Source organism: Varroa jacobsoni, unplaced genomic scaffold (genome assembly GCF_002532875.2).
Source record: "Varroa jacobsoni isolate VJ856 unplaced genomic scaffold, vjacob_1.0 scaffold_562, whole genome shotgun sequence".
Classification (NCBI taxonomy): domain Eukaryota; kingdom Metazoa; phylum Arthropoda; class Arachnida; order Mesostigmata; family Varroidae; genus Varroa; species Varroa jacobsoni.
The window spans coordinates 48,560-65,900 of NW_019213464.1; the positions used below are offsets into that span (position 1 = coordinate 48,560).

At 43.3% G+C, this 17,341-nt stretch overlaps 1 protein-coding gene across 1 annotated transcript in view; it reads right to left on the reverse strand.

Annotated features, from left to right (window-relative positions):
* Hasp (Hig-anchoring scaffold protein) overlaps positions 1-17,341 on the reverse strand; it is a 240,687-nt gene continuing 223,346 nt past the window's right edge. Inside the window, exons 19-25 of the mRNA XM_086968731.1 lie at positions 16,528-16,717; positions 14,398-14,670; positions 13,926-14,068; positions 11,293-11,461; positions 5,853-6,071; positions 4,538-4,915; positions 1-359 (exon numbers count right to left, since the gene is read on the reverse strand). Coding sequence (XP_086824857.1) covers positions 34-359; positions 4,538-4,915; positions 5,853-6,071; positions 11,293-11,461; positions 13,926-14,068; positions 14,398-14,670; positions 16,528-16,717 — 1,698 coding nt within the window. The 3' untranslated portion in view covers positions 1-33. The remainder of the gene's footprint in view (positions 360-4,537; positions 4,916-5,852; positions 6,072-11,292; positions 11,462-13,925; positions 14,069-14,397; positions 14,671-16,527; positions 16,718-17,341) is intronic.

The window sequence follows — 17,341 nt, forward strand, 5'->3', positions numbered from 1 at the left end:
CGTGCAATCGGATGAACATTACTCGTTTCGGCCCTAAGGCTTCTTTGCTATCCTTGAGTTGACTTCCGAGGTTCCGTCCGAAATGGGTTGGCCGCCAGGAATCGGCTGTAGCATCGACAATGTCGACTGCTGTCCCTGTGAAGCGGAGAAGGCCGAGTGACTCTGGGCGTCGAGGCATCTTGGCACAGGGGCAGACCAATGGCCCTTAGAGACGCACTTAATGATGCCCGCCCCACGAAGAACTTTGCCTTGCGGACATTCGAATGTCACTGTTTCATTGATGCGGTAGAAATAACTGACACGCGACACGATTCGAGCTCCGCTTTCGCCCATTGGCGGATACTGACATGCTGGAACACCTAGGACCGGCAGAAACGCACATTGAACGGAAGCGATTAGAGACAAAATACAAATAGAATTACTCTATAAGCATGCATTATACCGCGCCTCTGTTAACGACACTAACGCGCGAATCACACGCACACATATCTAGGCTTTCGTTATCGCTCTAGATATAAACGAAGAGGCATCGTAAACAAGGCAACATTCTCTACTTTTTTTTTTCTATTGTGGACTGAGGTTCACAGCGAAAATCATACACGAGAGGATCGCCACAAGGTTGGCTACATCATTAATGTCTTCCGTACACAGTCATATATGTGTATACGTACAATTAAAAAAACGTAGGGAAAAGAAAGCTCAACTTCAATGTCCTCTTTAAAACTAGCTTTGTATAGAATAGAATTGCTCTGTGTTTCCTCTTTTTCGTTGACGTGTACGCGTTTTTTACGACGCGACGGAGATGCAAAAGAAAATCCATACAGACTGTCAATTCTCACCGGTTTTGCTATCTGAAACTCGCTGAGAATCGGAAAGCGATAGAGTTGGAGGTAACCAAGGCACGCGAACTCGACCTTGTGTATTCATGCTCACCTCCATACGTGTGAACGCCTGTATGTGCGTATCCATTTAACAGCATTTGGTCATATGGATGTGTAAGCATTAGATTTGCATATATCTGTTTTCATACGGCCTCGTCCTTAGGGGCGACAAAGTGCGCCTGCAATATGCTCAATGCCACGCTCTGTGTAAGGCTCACTTAAAACGAGCGCATCACCACCCTCTTCGTCTATTTATACGGAACAGAATAAAGTATACCTCACTTTGTTATTTCCATCTACTTAGTTTCGGTTGCTCGTGATAGCGCTTTGCTAGCAGTGCGGCTCGACTTGTGCTTCTACACATTAGGGGTATATGTACGATCCTGTACGTAGTTACGATGGCAATTGGCAACATAAGCGAAACAGCAACGACCCGGAGAGGTATCATAGCGCCTGCTTACATCACTGCCTAAAGTATGGGATACAATGGGCTGCCGGTACTGATGCGACCTGCAGCATGTCCAATCCCTGTTTCTATGGTCTCTAAGGGCCAGTTGTTTGGAGATTGGTAAGCCCAGTGGTCTGTGTGTGTTAGGCCTGCTGCTTCGTTGTGGTGAATCAGAGCGGCCAAAGAGGATTCGCCGACCTGCCGGCCTACAGCCCCGCTTCGTGCGCTTCTCTGCTCGAGTCGGACTCGGAAGTGGTCAGCGATGTGCGAACTACGTGGCATCACGCTCTAGAGCATTGGTAATGCTGATGTTCCTTATCGGCAAGCCACATGCACGAGCTAACCAGTTCGAGCTTTCGACGTCCAAGGTCCCATCGTACTGGTGGTTGTTGGACGCCGGCGACGATGTTCTAGCTACCGACGCAAGCAACCATGTTGATTCTAATGCTTCACTGTAGCACAAAAGAAACCGCGCAGCCCTGTGGCGGATGACAAGAGACACAGCCATGTATTACTGCTATTGCTCCTCCTAACGTTGGCTGAGTAGCGCTGCGCATCTTTCGTGGCAAACGGCTAATACTAAGCGGGCAAAAAGGTAAAAAAGCGGATAAAGGGGCATGTAGGGTGCAGGAAGCACAGTGGGCATAAGTAGTATTGTCGTCTCTAGTCTTGTCTGTTCGCCCGGCAGGCTGTCCAGCTCCAGTAAAACCTTTACACTGAACAACTTCTCATAGCGTCGTATCGTCCTTAAGTGCAATGCGGGAAACGCTAAATCACGCCTGAGTGGATTACCGAGAGCGAACAACGCATTAGCGAAATGCAATACACACAGGCGATGGAGCTGCTACGGCGGCGGCGGCGGCAACGACGACTACGAAAATGCAGGTGGCAACGTGGTGTTGATCAAACCTTCTTTTCAGGCCCGTCCCTTGCCTGACTGCAATCTTTCCTGTACTGATCTAAATTTAGTTCGTACCCTGCCGTACATATCAGCTTTGTCTTGTTTGTGCCAGTGCCACCCAGTTCAGCCAGTATAAGCAGACCATATCGGCGAACCGGTGCATATACATATATATAATGTACATAGACATACATATATATATATATATATCACACGTAGTATGGCGCTGTTGTAAAACATATCTCTAGCAAGGCCGCTTTTTTCGCCACTTATTTGCCTTCCCTCGGCGTTGCCAAGGCCGTAGCCTCTTGTTCAGTCCGCTAAAGTCGTTCCCGGCTATGATTGAGTCCTAATGTTCGCCTTGGTTCTCAGCGCATGAGGACGGTAAAAAAAGTTCGAATTCAAGTCTTTGTGCTTGTAGGTGGGGCGTTGCCGAACCTATTCTTGTCTAGTTGCAAGTTCGATTTTTCTTGTTCCCGTTTAAGTTGCCGCCAACTCGAATATCGCCTGCGTGCCAGCCCGACATCAGGGTGTATTCTACTCGTGGCATAATAGAAACACGCGATGACCTTTGCGTTCTTCTCGTTTACTGCGTGTGTGACGCTGTTCTAGTCTGCGTGCTCACGCACGTGTGCAATCTTTCTCCAAAACGGTGATCCGTTCAACAAGAAGGGGATAGACCGCCGTTACGACGACAGCTTCTGATGCCCTGTTTCGTTATCTCCTCATGCTTGGCTAGGCGCCCTTAGCAGCATAAGAGCAGCACCTACAACAAGCTGCACCAGCCGCAACTGCCTATCCGGCTCACCGGGCATAGTACTGCAGAGTACGGGTCGTAATAGAGGTAAACAAGCATCAACGTCTGCGTCTGGGACTCCAGGCCCAACGCTAATAGCCACGAGGGCGGCCGCGGCAGGGGGCAAATGATTGCCACAATCGTACGGTACCATCCCAACCAGAGATGCATCCAACCCGACTGTGTTAGCTGAGAGCAAAGGCTTCCGTACTAGCTGTGACAGTTATTATAGAGGCTACTTGCTTCAGGTAGCCATAGATATATTGGCTAGCTGGCATAACACGATAATGAGCTGGTTGACTATTCTGAGCGTATCAAGCAACATAGTGTGTCGAGAAGATCATAGTCACAACGAGGTATCTGGTATATGACGAGACTGAAGTGACTTATAATAACACTATTATGTAATCGCATTTGATTATCCTGATCACTCGAGCGTAGGAGGTGCTTCTTCTGTGAATTTATTCAGGTGATATGAAGATCGTCTGAGCGTTAATCGGGTGCATATTGAGCAATGCATCCAGCAAATATACGCTAGGCATCGAATCAATGTACATATGAACCTAAAATGCGATCGACTTCCTCGTTCGTCCTTGTGTAATATACAATTTTTTTGTGACCTAGACTATAATTATCGGACGATAAATTTCTTTTTGAGAGTATATAGTTTTTACGTTTCTCTAAATTGGCATAGGCAATGAGGCAGAGAATTTCACTTTAGCTGTAATCGTACTAACCAAATATCTCTTCTATATGATCAGGCGATAATACGCTTGCTTACCACTCAAAAGAACGATTTCAATGTAGCGAGATCTTTGAGAGTTGTGACCTATTCACTACACTTAGCTGATTGAGTCGCTTAAGACGAGTACGGTATATGGCAAACGTTTAGTTCTCTAATCAAGTTGAAGTTTAAAGTACAAATGGCAGCACCGGGAGAACCCAGGTTTCCCCAGTCCCAGTTTGTTTCTTTAGTTACATTATATATTCGACTGGTGTCGGACACGACCAGTTTCATTGGAACATTTTTCATTTCGAATTTTTCATTTTGAAAAGTTCGTTCTCTATACGATTTTCGTCATAATTCCATTATGGTCAAAAAATTTTGACCAAAGTTCGAATTCCACGATGAAAGTAGATTTTGAGAGGCAAAAATAGTATTGTAGGCGCTCCCCACTCGCCTTTGACGAAGGCCAGGAAGTTTCTGAGGCAACTTGGGAGAAATGTGGCGCTCCTGGACCTCCTACAATCGTACATCTCTTCGTTATCTATAGACGTTCACCGCTCGTGGAACAAATATTCTGGGTTACTTGCGAGCGCCATTTTTATTACTGTAAATTAACATGAAATAAAGCTGGCTCCGAAAACGCTGTTTTTTGTCGCAATCGAAGGAAGAAGCGAAAAAATCAGCAAAACACGCACATCACTTTCGTACCGATTTAATACTATGATATACAACAAGTAACATAGAAGGTCAATATAAATCTAACGATCATTCGTTTAGAACTTACATTTAGGAACAGGCGCACTCCAACGTTCATTCTCCTGGCATACGACTATGCCCGTACCGATCATCATGAAATCGGCATTACACGAGAACTGTATAAGGTCCCCACCGCGAAATACTCGTGCCTCACCAGTTCCTGTTTCAGGACCGGCCCCAAGAATATATCCATCCTCAGGTGGTTCCAAAGGTTGACATGAAACCGATTGACAGTGAGGTATATCCGCTGACCAAAAACCGCTTTCTAAGCATTCCGCCTCGAACTCGCCCCGCAGTCCGTAGCCCTGTGGACAGCTGAACGTCGCCTTGGCGCCTACCGCGTTACTGAGCACATCGATAATGAGCAGGTCCGAGTCCAACTTCGATAGGTCACGGCACTCAGTCACTGTGCAAGGGACAGCAACTACCACACGTCAGGATATCAGCGTGGGGGGCTAGCATTTGCCTAATAACGCGTAACCTTAACCACATTTAGGTGCGCAAATGCACTTTAACTCTACCTATTAGCAATGTCTAATTTGTTGCTGTTCGAATGATGCGCAGTGGCTACCTACAGCTTTGCCTAAGATTATATTTTGCTATGCCCAAAATTTAGGTTTAGCGTCGACACTCGATTCTGAAATATTTAATTACACCGGTCCATAATAAGTTAACTCTGCGCATCTACAGTGGTAGTCTACTTAACTATGGACACATACAGTCGTTCTACGGACATTTGAGATAACTTGATCCGATATAAATAAGTAAAAAAGGTCATTAATATCCACGATTATACAAAGTAACTCGGCCCTGGCCAACAAACAAAAAGCTTGCAGTATCTAAATTACATTGCTGCCTGGAGATTTTGAGCATCTCGTCCGCCCTAATGCTGATGCTAGCTTTCGCAGCATCTCCGCAGTTATTGCAACGAATTCCTTGCCCTTTGCCCCCTGTACTAACTCCGCTTCTAAGCGGTCGCCATTTCGTCCGATTATTTCCCCTAGGGACCTAGTACGAAAGACCCAATCTTTACGAGCCAGTTACAGCGCTACGATTTTAATTATTTCTGACTAGGAAAGCTTGCTGTGGATCTGACAGGCCCAGACAGGACAATCCCGCCTTAACTAATCTCAGTGGTTATTGACTACCGGTAGTGTTGCGACCATTTTCTTGGTCACAATTTTTTCTGCGGGAACATCAGCAAAAGCTACAAGTATTTAGGTAGGTCCATAGAAAGCTAGATACTAAATATCCGCTTGTATTTACAGAGACTAACAGAGAAAAATCGTTTCCAGCTCAGTAATCCATGTTGATCTAATGTTGTATAAATGGTATTATCTTACCTTTGCAATAGGGTACGTCGGATGACCATCGACCCGACGGTAGACACTCGATTTCAGCTTCACCCGCTAGGTTTTGCCCTTCAGGACAGCTGAATGCTACAATAGCACCCATTCGAGTATCGTTCTGGCTAACAAGAAGTGTTCCGACCGTTGAGAACCCAGATGATGCCAGCGGAGGAGACTCGTTGGAGCCATTGAAGAGAGAAGGGCATGTTACCGCTGTAAGAATGATACAACCCCCAACGAGAGGTACAAAAAAATTTATTAGGATGTCAAAGTCTGACAGACATACGCGTTATTCTGTACAGACTTTGACAAGATAAGAAGTTATTTCCAGTACCTTAGCTTAGCCGTTTGAAGTTGATTAATGAAACGATGACATCTGTATACATTATATGTGGAATGACACCACATTGCTAAGTGACTAGCCCTGATTGAAGCCCACACAAATTCGGCAACGTCCTTTCTTCGGCCCACATGGTTTATTCCATTGGCGTTCTCGATCTGCTGTACAGCTCAATTGGCCGCACAGGCCACCGTGCGTTTAATATCTACGAAGAACGTGGTCATACAGAATGGCGTAGTTTACTGATCAGGAAGAGGTAAATGTAGCCGCTGCGTTTGGCTAATATATAATAAATTTGGCATACATCGTTATCGGCTAGCGTCAATCGTGAACACTGAGTCTACCTAGGTTTGGCTGCGTCATCTTAAACGCAGCGAACCTGCGACAACGATGCCCTTGACACCAGTTAGGCTCTTTACCGTTGCCGGTGTGATTCGTGCCTCGGACTAAACGCTAGTCGTCATTAATTGGCGATGTAGGTCAATTCCTGACGGACAGTTGACTCGGACACGCCCGCCGCCACTGCCGCACTGTGTGGCCCCCTAGATGTAGCTTTAGGTGGTAAAACTACCTGCAAAACAGGTATATGAAACATTTTCAAAGCGAGAGGGCGGAGGTGGGGAAAAACTGCCGAGCAGATTGAACTTCGGTGTTAGGAACCTTACAACAAATCCAAGAGGGAACACTTAGCTTTTTAATTGCGACAGGGGAGAACAACGTCTATTTCATCTCGAAGATTATTCGAGGATAGTATTTCTACATCTTATCTGGCGAAAGACGTTTGAGCGTTGCGAAGGTGCGATTCAATGTTACATTTATTTGAAACGCAAGCGAAAAGCTGTCAAGTATTCAGAGTGCCTTAAGCGTACGATGCATTTTGATCCAGCGACCTTACCGCTGTTCTAGTTCAGGGTTTGGCAGCAAACAGCCAGCCAGCCAGCCAGTCACGGCACCTATCTTCTGCATTGTACCTTATATGCGTGTACCATATCAAATTGCTTTACTTTCTTTTACCAGCCCATTCGTCCTCTCTTCAACCCTAAATTCCGTATAGAACCAATCATAATCCTATAGGCTTAGGTTGAAAAGGCCCGAAAAAAGCGTGCCTAATCTTATTATCGCTAATCCAGTCAACGACCCGATCGGACTTCTGTCAAGGTAAACCAACAGGCTCTACGCGTCGCGGCATCAGGAGGCTGAAACCATTTACATGTTTTGTGAGACGGTTGTTTGTCTGTGGCAATCACTGCCCGATGTTGAAAGGTCTGCCAAAAAGATCGTGCTTGTCCTAAGCAGAGTCAATAGAACAAATAGAGGCACACTAAGTTAAACGACTGACACAATTTAAATCGCTATTTACAGCTCTTTATGCGAAGATACATTAATTGAATACAGTGGATTGTACGTTAAACTGAATCTGGTCAGGTGATCCCTGTGTATAACTCGCTGATTTTTCCAATACTCGCGATGCGACAATGAACCCTGCAAGCGTAATTAACGTACAACGCCTCCGAGGGCTAATATGATTTATTGCAAAAATAAATTACAATCTGATAGGTGTTCATGGTAATATGGCACGCTTTGGCCGTAAAGGCAGGATTATGGGACTTAGTGTCAGGTGAGCTCCAGCGATGTCATTTGGTAAGTCGATCGGGTTGCTGCCAAATATTACCCACTAATATTCATCGCTATCTTATTATTTTCAACCGTATAAATAAGTTGGGGTCATTGGTCCAAGCCAAATCTGCTTTATCGTTGATAGTGTTCGCAAAATTCCTGACGATCGGATCCATATTGCAAAAACTCCGTAAAAATTACTATTTTTGCGCCTATTTTTCTCTGCTTTTTCGATGCATAATTTCAGTCTGTGGTGCACAGTTGCCTAAATATGGATACGCGGCCCTTCTTTTCAAAGAACTTAAAACGGGTTGACGCCGGAGCAAATAGTCCAGTAATGTTACCGTATACAATTTCGAGCCCTTAGTTAGCTGTTCAGATTATGGAGCGGTGGCCGTTTGTCCGTCTTCCAAGAGCCAACGCTGTAAAAGTACTGTTACAAAATAGAATGTTGTCGTCTGTTTGTCAGTACGACATAACGGTGAGAGCGAACGCGTGATGCGGACCACCATTAAAACTCGCACCTGGTTTTGTTGTACTCGAAAACACTGAGCTATTGAACCTTCGAATTGTCCGGCTCAGTCTGTCCACTTAGCATACAATAGGCTACGCAGTACACAGGATCTTTTTTTTAGGAATAGAATCTTCTGCTCCGCACGACGTTGTTGCAGCACCAAAACGAGATCTAACAGGAACAGCGTGTTGGTTTGCCATGGCTGATTTTTGTGTGCTTATTGACTCCAGGATACCGACCATTTCCTTTATTTAGGTTGCTTTTGCTTCAGCTTCAGTAACACAGGCTCCGACCAAACACATTCGGATCGAATGAGTGGCATTGGGACACTCGTTGCTAAGTAAGTTAGTCGCTAATACTTATTCATAGCCAGGCGACTGCATAGCACCGAGGGTGGCGTTTGTGTGGGGGTTCGTATCGTGAAAAGTCAGGGGTAGAAAAAGAAATCTGTATGTACTTTGTCCTGTTGCATACAATTTATGTTCGTTTATTGTAGCTGTCTATGTCTGATTCCTGCTCAGCGTCCTACCCCCTGTTGGCCTGCTGGATCAATGCTTGCTGCGGAAGTGGCACAGATAAATTTGGGACGTTTCGCACAGAGCATTAGAGAAGTCGACTGGGAGAGTTCTTTGCAAGCTGCTTTCCATTCGAGGTGCATATCTACGTTCGTTGCGTTCAACTAACAGCGACTACAGCGTGCGGTCAGATAGGAGAAAGTTCACTTTTCCCTTCACAAATGGAGCTTTCTTATCAAAGTCTCTTACACATAGCTCAGCAATAGCAGACTCTGCGCCAAGTACTCAACATTGGGTTCATGTTATGGGGCTCTTGCTGAGAAGCCCGTTTGCCGATGTTGCCAACATCGCAAATTGACGCCCCACCGACTCGGGGTATTGTCCACCTTCCCTATTCCCTCTAGGCGTATTTTTTTTACAAGGAAAAATCAGCGCCCACTCAAGCGTCCTTCTTCGCTTGGCAGAGCTCTCCTGTTAGTTTTCTAAAATAAAGCATATTTATGTCCAAACAGAAGAGCGGCTATATATCCGGTAAAATGAGGAAATTACTGTATCTACCCAGGTGTATATTTTTGGGTTGCGGGCCCTCACGAATAACTTCATGAAGATGTGTTACTATATTCGAGCGATTCGATGCTGCTGACGAAAAGATACCGTTGATACATAATCTAACGAACGTTAAAGCCATATATTTGCATGGATTTATCGCTTGGAATCTATTCGTCCTTCTTTATATTTCATACGGAGGCCTGTGAATGTAAACTAAAGAGCTACTCGTAGTTGGGCTTGTGGCATGATTTGTATGTTTTGCGTGTTCAAATGGGTCATTTTACGGTTGTCGTAGTTCTTTTTCGGCCAGACGAAAACGCCATCGAGCAGCATAAAGTACGTTTTATACTAAAAAAGGAATTATGTACCACTGTTTGCTACGAACACTGCAAAAACCTCAGGTACCTACGCTATGACTCAGCGCCGGGTGTACAAACAGCATTAATGGTTTTGGGATGGAAGCGTTTACTTTGGGCGGTCTGTCATAGCAAATACGGACAAAAAATTAGAAATAGAAAAGTAAAAGGCAAACTCGTTTTTAGTGTAATTTCCCACTGCAAAAGAACTATGCATCATAAGCTTGTGCAGTTTATGCTGGGTTCCGTTGTAATTAGGGTAACGCTGTAAATTCCCAAAAAGTTTTAAATAGAATACGCAATGCCCTCCTGCAAAACGAGACTGAACTCTGGAAGAGAAAAATCATCATTATAATAATGCACCGTTTCACAAATCGTCATCTTTATAACGTTTTTTTTTCTGTTGTTGAAAAAGTACTACGTACTACTTACTTTCCGTGTGTATGAATTCTAGCCCCTATAACTTTTTTTTCTATAACTTTTTTCTACTCACTAAAGTTCAACATCCAGCAAGAAAAAGCATTGTAGATGTCGGGGGAGCAGTGCGCAGCAGAGGTTTACGATTAAGTTGAAGAACTGCTTCAAAGATTAGAAAAATTGTTCTACAGATACATTGCGTGGGGCAGCATTTGGAACCTAAATACCTTAGCAGTGAAATTTTATTAGAGAGACAGACTATTGATCATTTATTAAACCGGTTCTATATTGTTATACCTTAGACGCTAAATCATTTGCTTCACACCATTTGAAAGGCGTCCTAAGACGTAAATGTACCTTATTCATTCATTTCAGGCCCAGTGGTTTAATGTCACCCGTGTGAACGGCGGTGCATGGAAGGAAGTCCATCTAAAAAGTGCGTACCATTCATAGGAAAGTGTTGAGTGTCAATTAACATTAGACGAGGGTACAGAGGGTGGCTATCGCAAAACTCACGCAGGAAATCTTGAACGAACTAGCCATTCTGATGACAAGCATCGTCAATAGTTGTATAAGCAAACTTCACAACATGGGAACAGAAACGCCAAGCACAAACAACGACTGGTATCATTGACCGATCATTTTATGAACCGTTATGGTACCACTGCCTCAAATATGTACTGCGGTAGCTCAATGTGCCACAGTAAAAATCTCTGCCAAAAAAACGAACCTATCGGGGAAAGCTAGCACTATAACAAGAACTTGAACTGTTCAATTAATAATAAACAAACACTAGGATAATTTGCATCGTGCGACAAAAGCAACAAAAACAATTAGTAACAAAAGCAATAGCTTAGAAACATGTTTTAATAGTGGGCTATAAAACTCTCATAGATTTCTATGACCTGTTAGAAGAAAGGGAGAGATCTAACTTGTAACTAACCATCAGTGAAGGGTTACACATAATCATATATACAGTATAATAATATTACACTCTCAATATAGTGGTATAGAAACTTAATTTGTATGCCCTTCGTTTTCAAAAAGCCACAAGTATGTTGAGTTAGATGCTGAGCATATAGTAGTAAACTATTAGTAAAAAAAAATGTATTTCAGACCAACTTACATTTAACAACGATTTCAACGGTATGCTTGTGCCCCATTGGGGTGACGCATGTGTAGCGTCCAGAGTCGTCTTCACGAGCATGGTAGATAGATAAGCGATACTCAAGCTGTGAATCTCGACCCGGCTCCGTGGTCCATCCCTCCGCATACCGACGGTTTTGATGACTGATCTGCAAACCAGAGATGGCCGTAACGCTAATTATTTTGTCATTCCAAAACACTGTGTCATAACGCTATTTTTCCAAATGTCCGCCTATTGAAAAAGCGGATACGCATCAACAGTGGGGAAGATTTGCCTCGTCTAATCGAATCTCTTTCGTATTCCCCCTTTGTTAAAATAAATATCAGTGACTCTTCACATGGCGACATCGTCAGAAAGCAGCGCCACGCAACCGCCACAAAGACAACTCGCATGACTAGAGAGCTACTTAAGTGAAAAGATAAAAAAAAAAAATAGATTATTTTCCGAAGCAGGATAAGGCAAAACTCGTGCAAAGGCCGAATGAGTACCCATAAGGACAACGAGGTGCATTTGGCAGAAGTCAGAGTTATCTCATCGTAGATCTTCCGTGTGTCTGCGGCGCTGGGATTGCTGCGGGCATCTATGCTTTATCAACTGTGTTTTACACAACGTTTGACGAACGCAAATTTCTAAGAGATCTCTATCAAGCAGAGTATGTATAAATAGCTAATATTAAAGAGCAAAAAGCATCGTGTCTCTTCGTAGCAGTGTGAGTGAGAAACGCCAGATGCAGGAAGGACGAATGTTTTTGCCTGGATGTCTCCGTATCGACGTTGTTCTATACATAAACGTAACCATGCGTCGAATACCATGCGCATTTGCCATTTTGGCCTGAAATTACTATTTAGTTATCCTTCTTTATGTATGTTTTCTCTCAGAAACAGAAATCACGAACCCCTGCCATCGCTGAAAATTTTCGCTACCGTCTGCGCTTAAGGCGTACCATTTGTGAATTCGATTCAGCGGGCCCCAAGATATGCCATGAACCCAGTGACTGGACATTTGGGTGTTTTGGGGCCGTAGCGTATCAACTGTGTACAACAAAAAGTCTTGGCTTTTGTTGCCAATATCCAGAGCCTGAACGAGGCTCGCACCGAAGCCCAATGCTTGTTAATATAATAATAATACTAGTTAACATACTTCTCCGACAATGCGTATATGTTCTAGTTCGGCTAACTTCATGAAGTGTTGCAAATAGCAAATTTCACCAATGGACGCCGAAACGACAACTACGTTGTCAAGGGCCTTGATTGTTAGACTGTTCAACAACATTCAGCCTAGTTGACAACATTAAAGGAATTCATGTCGTAAGAGTATTTACGACAAGACTCGTCGATATGAGCGGTAACGAACGCTTGAATTAAGACGGATCGAGTGCAAAAAAAAGTGACCCAAATTGAGTGGAGGTACCTTTTCCGAGCCTAATAGGATCCATCTCTATAGGCCTATCTGTAAAATCATTTGATAAGTATAGGTATGAGTTCTGTATCTGTGTTATCGATAGTAGTCACTTAATAATTATTTACTTAGATAATAAATGAATGTGTATTGTCAATAGCAGGTCATAAAGACTAAACTAATTAGTCCTTAATAACTACTCTTTGTCGGCGCATATCAGGTACAGCAGTATACGGGAAGTGTAAATCTAAAGGCCCTATTCTTTATTATGGGCCTATGGCTAAATATCATTGAAAAAAAAAAAAAACATTTCAATAAGTTGAAATCTTATTTGTACGTTACTAAGTTCATATGGACCTTTTGTTAGATGCTGAGTAGATATACTTCCACTTATCATAGATACATTTATTTATAGTTTGGTGGGTAAAATCACTTTCTTATTTATTTGACCGATCAAAGAGCTCAGCGCCGTAGCAGTGTTAATCACTGAAAGCTCTGACTGCAATTTACTGATAACAATAGCTGGAGGAAACCCTATTTTCGTTGGGATATTTATTTTCACAATGGATTAGGGAGGAAATGTAAAATTCAGAGCGACTTCACAGAGGGAGCAAAATGCGAACCTATTGAAACGTGTTTTGGAAATACTGTCACTTTGAAAATTGGCTCAAAGGTTCTCTTTGGCTTTAATTTTTCGAAGAGCGTATTTACAGATTACAATTTGATGATATTTTAAGTGGCCTTACTTTATTTTGGCTGTATTTATACTGGCTGAGTTAGTATATCTTGTTACTGAATCGGCTCATAGGTCAGCAGCTCTGACGTCAGTTGCGATTTACGTAAGGGGCAATATCAGTCGCTTAGGTCCATGATATCAACGCCCACTATACATAAGTACAGAACCTTGATAGGTAACTAGATTATATATTCACGGCAAATTGGAGAAAATACTTATTCATTGGCTATTGCAATGATTCTTCAAATCAGATTGTTTTCAGATTACTCGTTTCGCCATCTTCTGACAGGGCCGCCCTGATAGCTTAATATTTTTGTCTTGGAATGTCAGATTCCGACTTGAGCGTTCATGGTTGTTGACCAACATGCAGACATGCAGAGGTTCGGGCGGGCCTTCAATACAATGGTGATTGCACAATTATGTACAGCAAATAATTTTCGATGTACATATTGGCTAGAAATAGTTAGATAGCACTTACCTCCCATTTTGGTGTCCCATATTTTCGTAACCATAGACACTCGAGATGCAGGATAGTGCCTTCCCAGACAATGAGCTTTCCATCTGTGCTTTGAGCAACAGGCCCCATTGAGTGACGAAACAGGATTGTCGGCGGCTTCTCCACTGTTCAATTAGTAATGGATCCTTGTTATGTTCAATTGAATGAGTGACTGCGTGTATCATACAACATAACAGACGTTCTCCTTAATAATTTAAATGTAAAAATTAAAGTTAATTTTTTAACTTACATTAACAAATATTATTAAACATAAACATCTATTGTTACTGTTTATGTCACTGTATATACATTCGTACTAAATGTTTACCCAAGGTCATACAGAACTATTAGTTCAAAACATTAGCGGGACTTGGTTTACCTCGCAGAAAACCTGACGCGGTCATCAGCGCCGCAAATTCTGTTCTGACATCAAGCTATTTAGCAGGTGACTTACGTGCATAGTCGTGTTCCTGGCTGAGACCTATGCAGGAACTCTTCACGCCCGTCCATTCACCGTACTCACACGTCCTGCTTCCGCTGCCTATCAGCGCGTATTTACCAATATCCGCACAGCGGAACGTCAGTAACGAGCCGGGGGTAAATTCATGCACTTCATCAGTTGCCAGCGGAAGATCACCGTCGAATGCCAACAAATGCTGCTCGGACGGTTGATAGTAACACGACATATTGGCTCGAAGCTCTTTTGGAACGGCAGAGTTCCCTAAGTCTACGAGCGTAGTAGGACGAGGCATGTCCACACCAAGTCGATATCCACGTCGTAGACAAAATATAACACAGACACAACATACAAAGGAAGTAGACAAAATTTCCCGTTCAAGTAATTCGATGACACAGTAAAGCTTTCGAAGTAGGGCGCTACCTACCCCAATTGACCTATAGCACTGTCTACCGATAAACCATCCACCGCTCTTGCTTGAGCAATCGACATGAGAGAACATCGGCAACGACAGCAGTTACAACAACAGAAACAGTGACCAAGGCGGCAGTAGATGATTCCTCACCACAACGAAATCTGAGACGATATCATCATGGGTGCCTCACTGTGCTTGGCTCAAGAAACTGAATGCTTTCAGAGGGTCAAAATAACGTGACGTCGTGAGAGAGCTCTATTCAGAAAACGATTTTCATTTATTTCATTCATTCAGCCCAGACCAGCCCAGACCAGCTCAACCCAGCCCAGTCGATACGTTCGTTTTCCTCTTACTCTGCCTTTCCTCAGTGTCGCTTCGTATATTCCCAATGTGCAACGAGCGCCGAAATCTGTCAACAAGCGAACGGGGACGAGTACCATGTTTCAATCGAGCGTCACCATATGTGCGCAACAAAAGGAAAGAGGATGGTACAGGGACGAAGAAAACGGCAAGCACGCGACCTTCGGGCCGCTCGTCACCGCCAAAAAAGGCAGTGAATGTACGATCCTCTCTGAAGGAGCCCCACGCATCGCCCGTTAACACAACGCGATTTTCCTCATTTTTTTCTAGTTTTACCCGAACCTTTCGTGCCTCTGTCTCAATTTTACTTACAACTCCGGCTAGACCCGAGGGCGGACGACACTATTTCCTTTCCAGACTGCCTCGTTGTGACTTTTTTCATCGTAAGTCCGTTATTGTGAATCAGCCGCTACTACGAACCGCATTAAATTGCTTCTACTTGTGCAACTCTCTGTATTACTATTGCCATCAGTGCTGCTGTTGCTAAAGGCTTTGACTGCGTAGCAAGCCTATGTTGAGGTTCCGCCACCAGGCGCATGTACGTATACAGGCCCCTAGCTTTCGACAGCTGCGGCTTGTAGCTAGTGGCAGTCAGAAGTGGGAAAATTGTCTTGAGGCGCTAGGGCGGTTTCACGATTTATTGGGACCTTTTTGATCAAAATCAACATTGCGGAGAAACATACAATACCAAAAAACAAATAGAAACCAACCGGGTAGGAAACGAATGCGTGCATATGAGCGAATCTCTAGGTCCATCAGAAGCAATAGATCCAATCAAATGGCTGTGTCGGAAGGTTTTCATTGTCGCCCATCGTAAATCTTTCACATCAGGATGAATGAACATTATCAAGGACGTAAAAAAAAAACTACAGATTTTCATTCCATGAATTTTTACATTGCCAGAAATGGAAGCGGAAGCAATATGACCAGTTATTATTATATTACAGACTACTAACGTCTGGCTTACGTCACGACTGCCATTATTTCGAACACAAACCACATTGGCGTATGAACACTAATCTTAATAAGGTCATGTATAATATTAACCTGATGTAAGTCCACTTTGTCTTCATTTTTTTTTAATTTAACATTCATAAATGGGCAATCGGCCCAAGCCATTCAATGTTATGTTCCTTGCTTTTATGTCTACTCAAAAAAAAAACAACCGACTGTACCTAGATCAGAGCTGGTGCTTTGTCAACCGTCAGCATCCCGCAACGGCATTCCGTCAAACGGTGCACTATGATACTAGCAGTTGTCTCTAAGGCATTTTAATTCAAAATTAATCTACCGGACATATATTAATTCGTCGCTGTTGGACAATGTACCGTAGCGTAAAGCATTGTTCATACCGCATTTTTCTGGTCGGCCAATCCAGTTACCATCGTCGCAGAGTAGTTTCCAAGTGTTTCGTTCACCGCCGGGAGAAGCTTCGATGCAATCGAATACTACCTCGGTACCGTGGGGGAACTGAAGCGTACCAACGTAGTCCGAGTCTGACGGGGCCAGGTATGGTGACTCGGTCGGCGATGAGAGTTCCGTCTGAAAAAACAGCAAGAAAAGACAAGCAAATGACAAAATGAAGATCCGACTTGACGCAAAGCATTGTGTATACGATAAGATAGATAAGGAATCATACTAATGGATGATGATGAGAGAATTCAGCGACGCTTCGAAGGTCTGGAATGAAGCGAAATTTAACAAAACTTTAACCCGGTATTTTCGTAAATATTATACAACTAATTGATTTATGAATTCTTCTTTCTGACATTGTTTCACGTCGTACCCGTGTTTTTACTTTTTTTTTTTATTATTTTACTTCTCGAGTGGGGGGTAGAAGTCGCAGCAACTGTAGGTTAGTTTGTAAATAAATTCTGCTACGTAAGAGCCTATTTATAATAAAGATACATATGCTACGTGTTGTGGTTATGACACAATGGTAATAATATACATTTAAGTAGAATCGTATATTAAATTATATCGGTCGCCGATAATTATTTACGATCCACTGAGTCATTGATTCTACCACAATTGGATGGTATTCATGTGAACGATCTGCTGGCGAGACATTGTCAGTAACCGCCAAGAAAGGCGAACACGTTTTTTATCTCAATGCCGTTCGCACAGAAGGAGCAATTTATATGAAAAGGCAAATACCCTCACTAA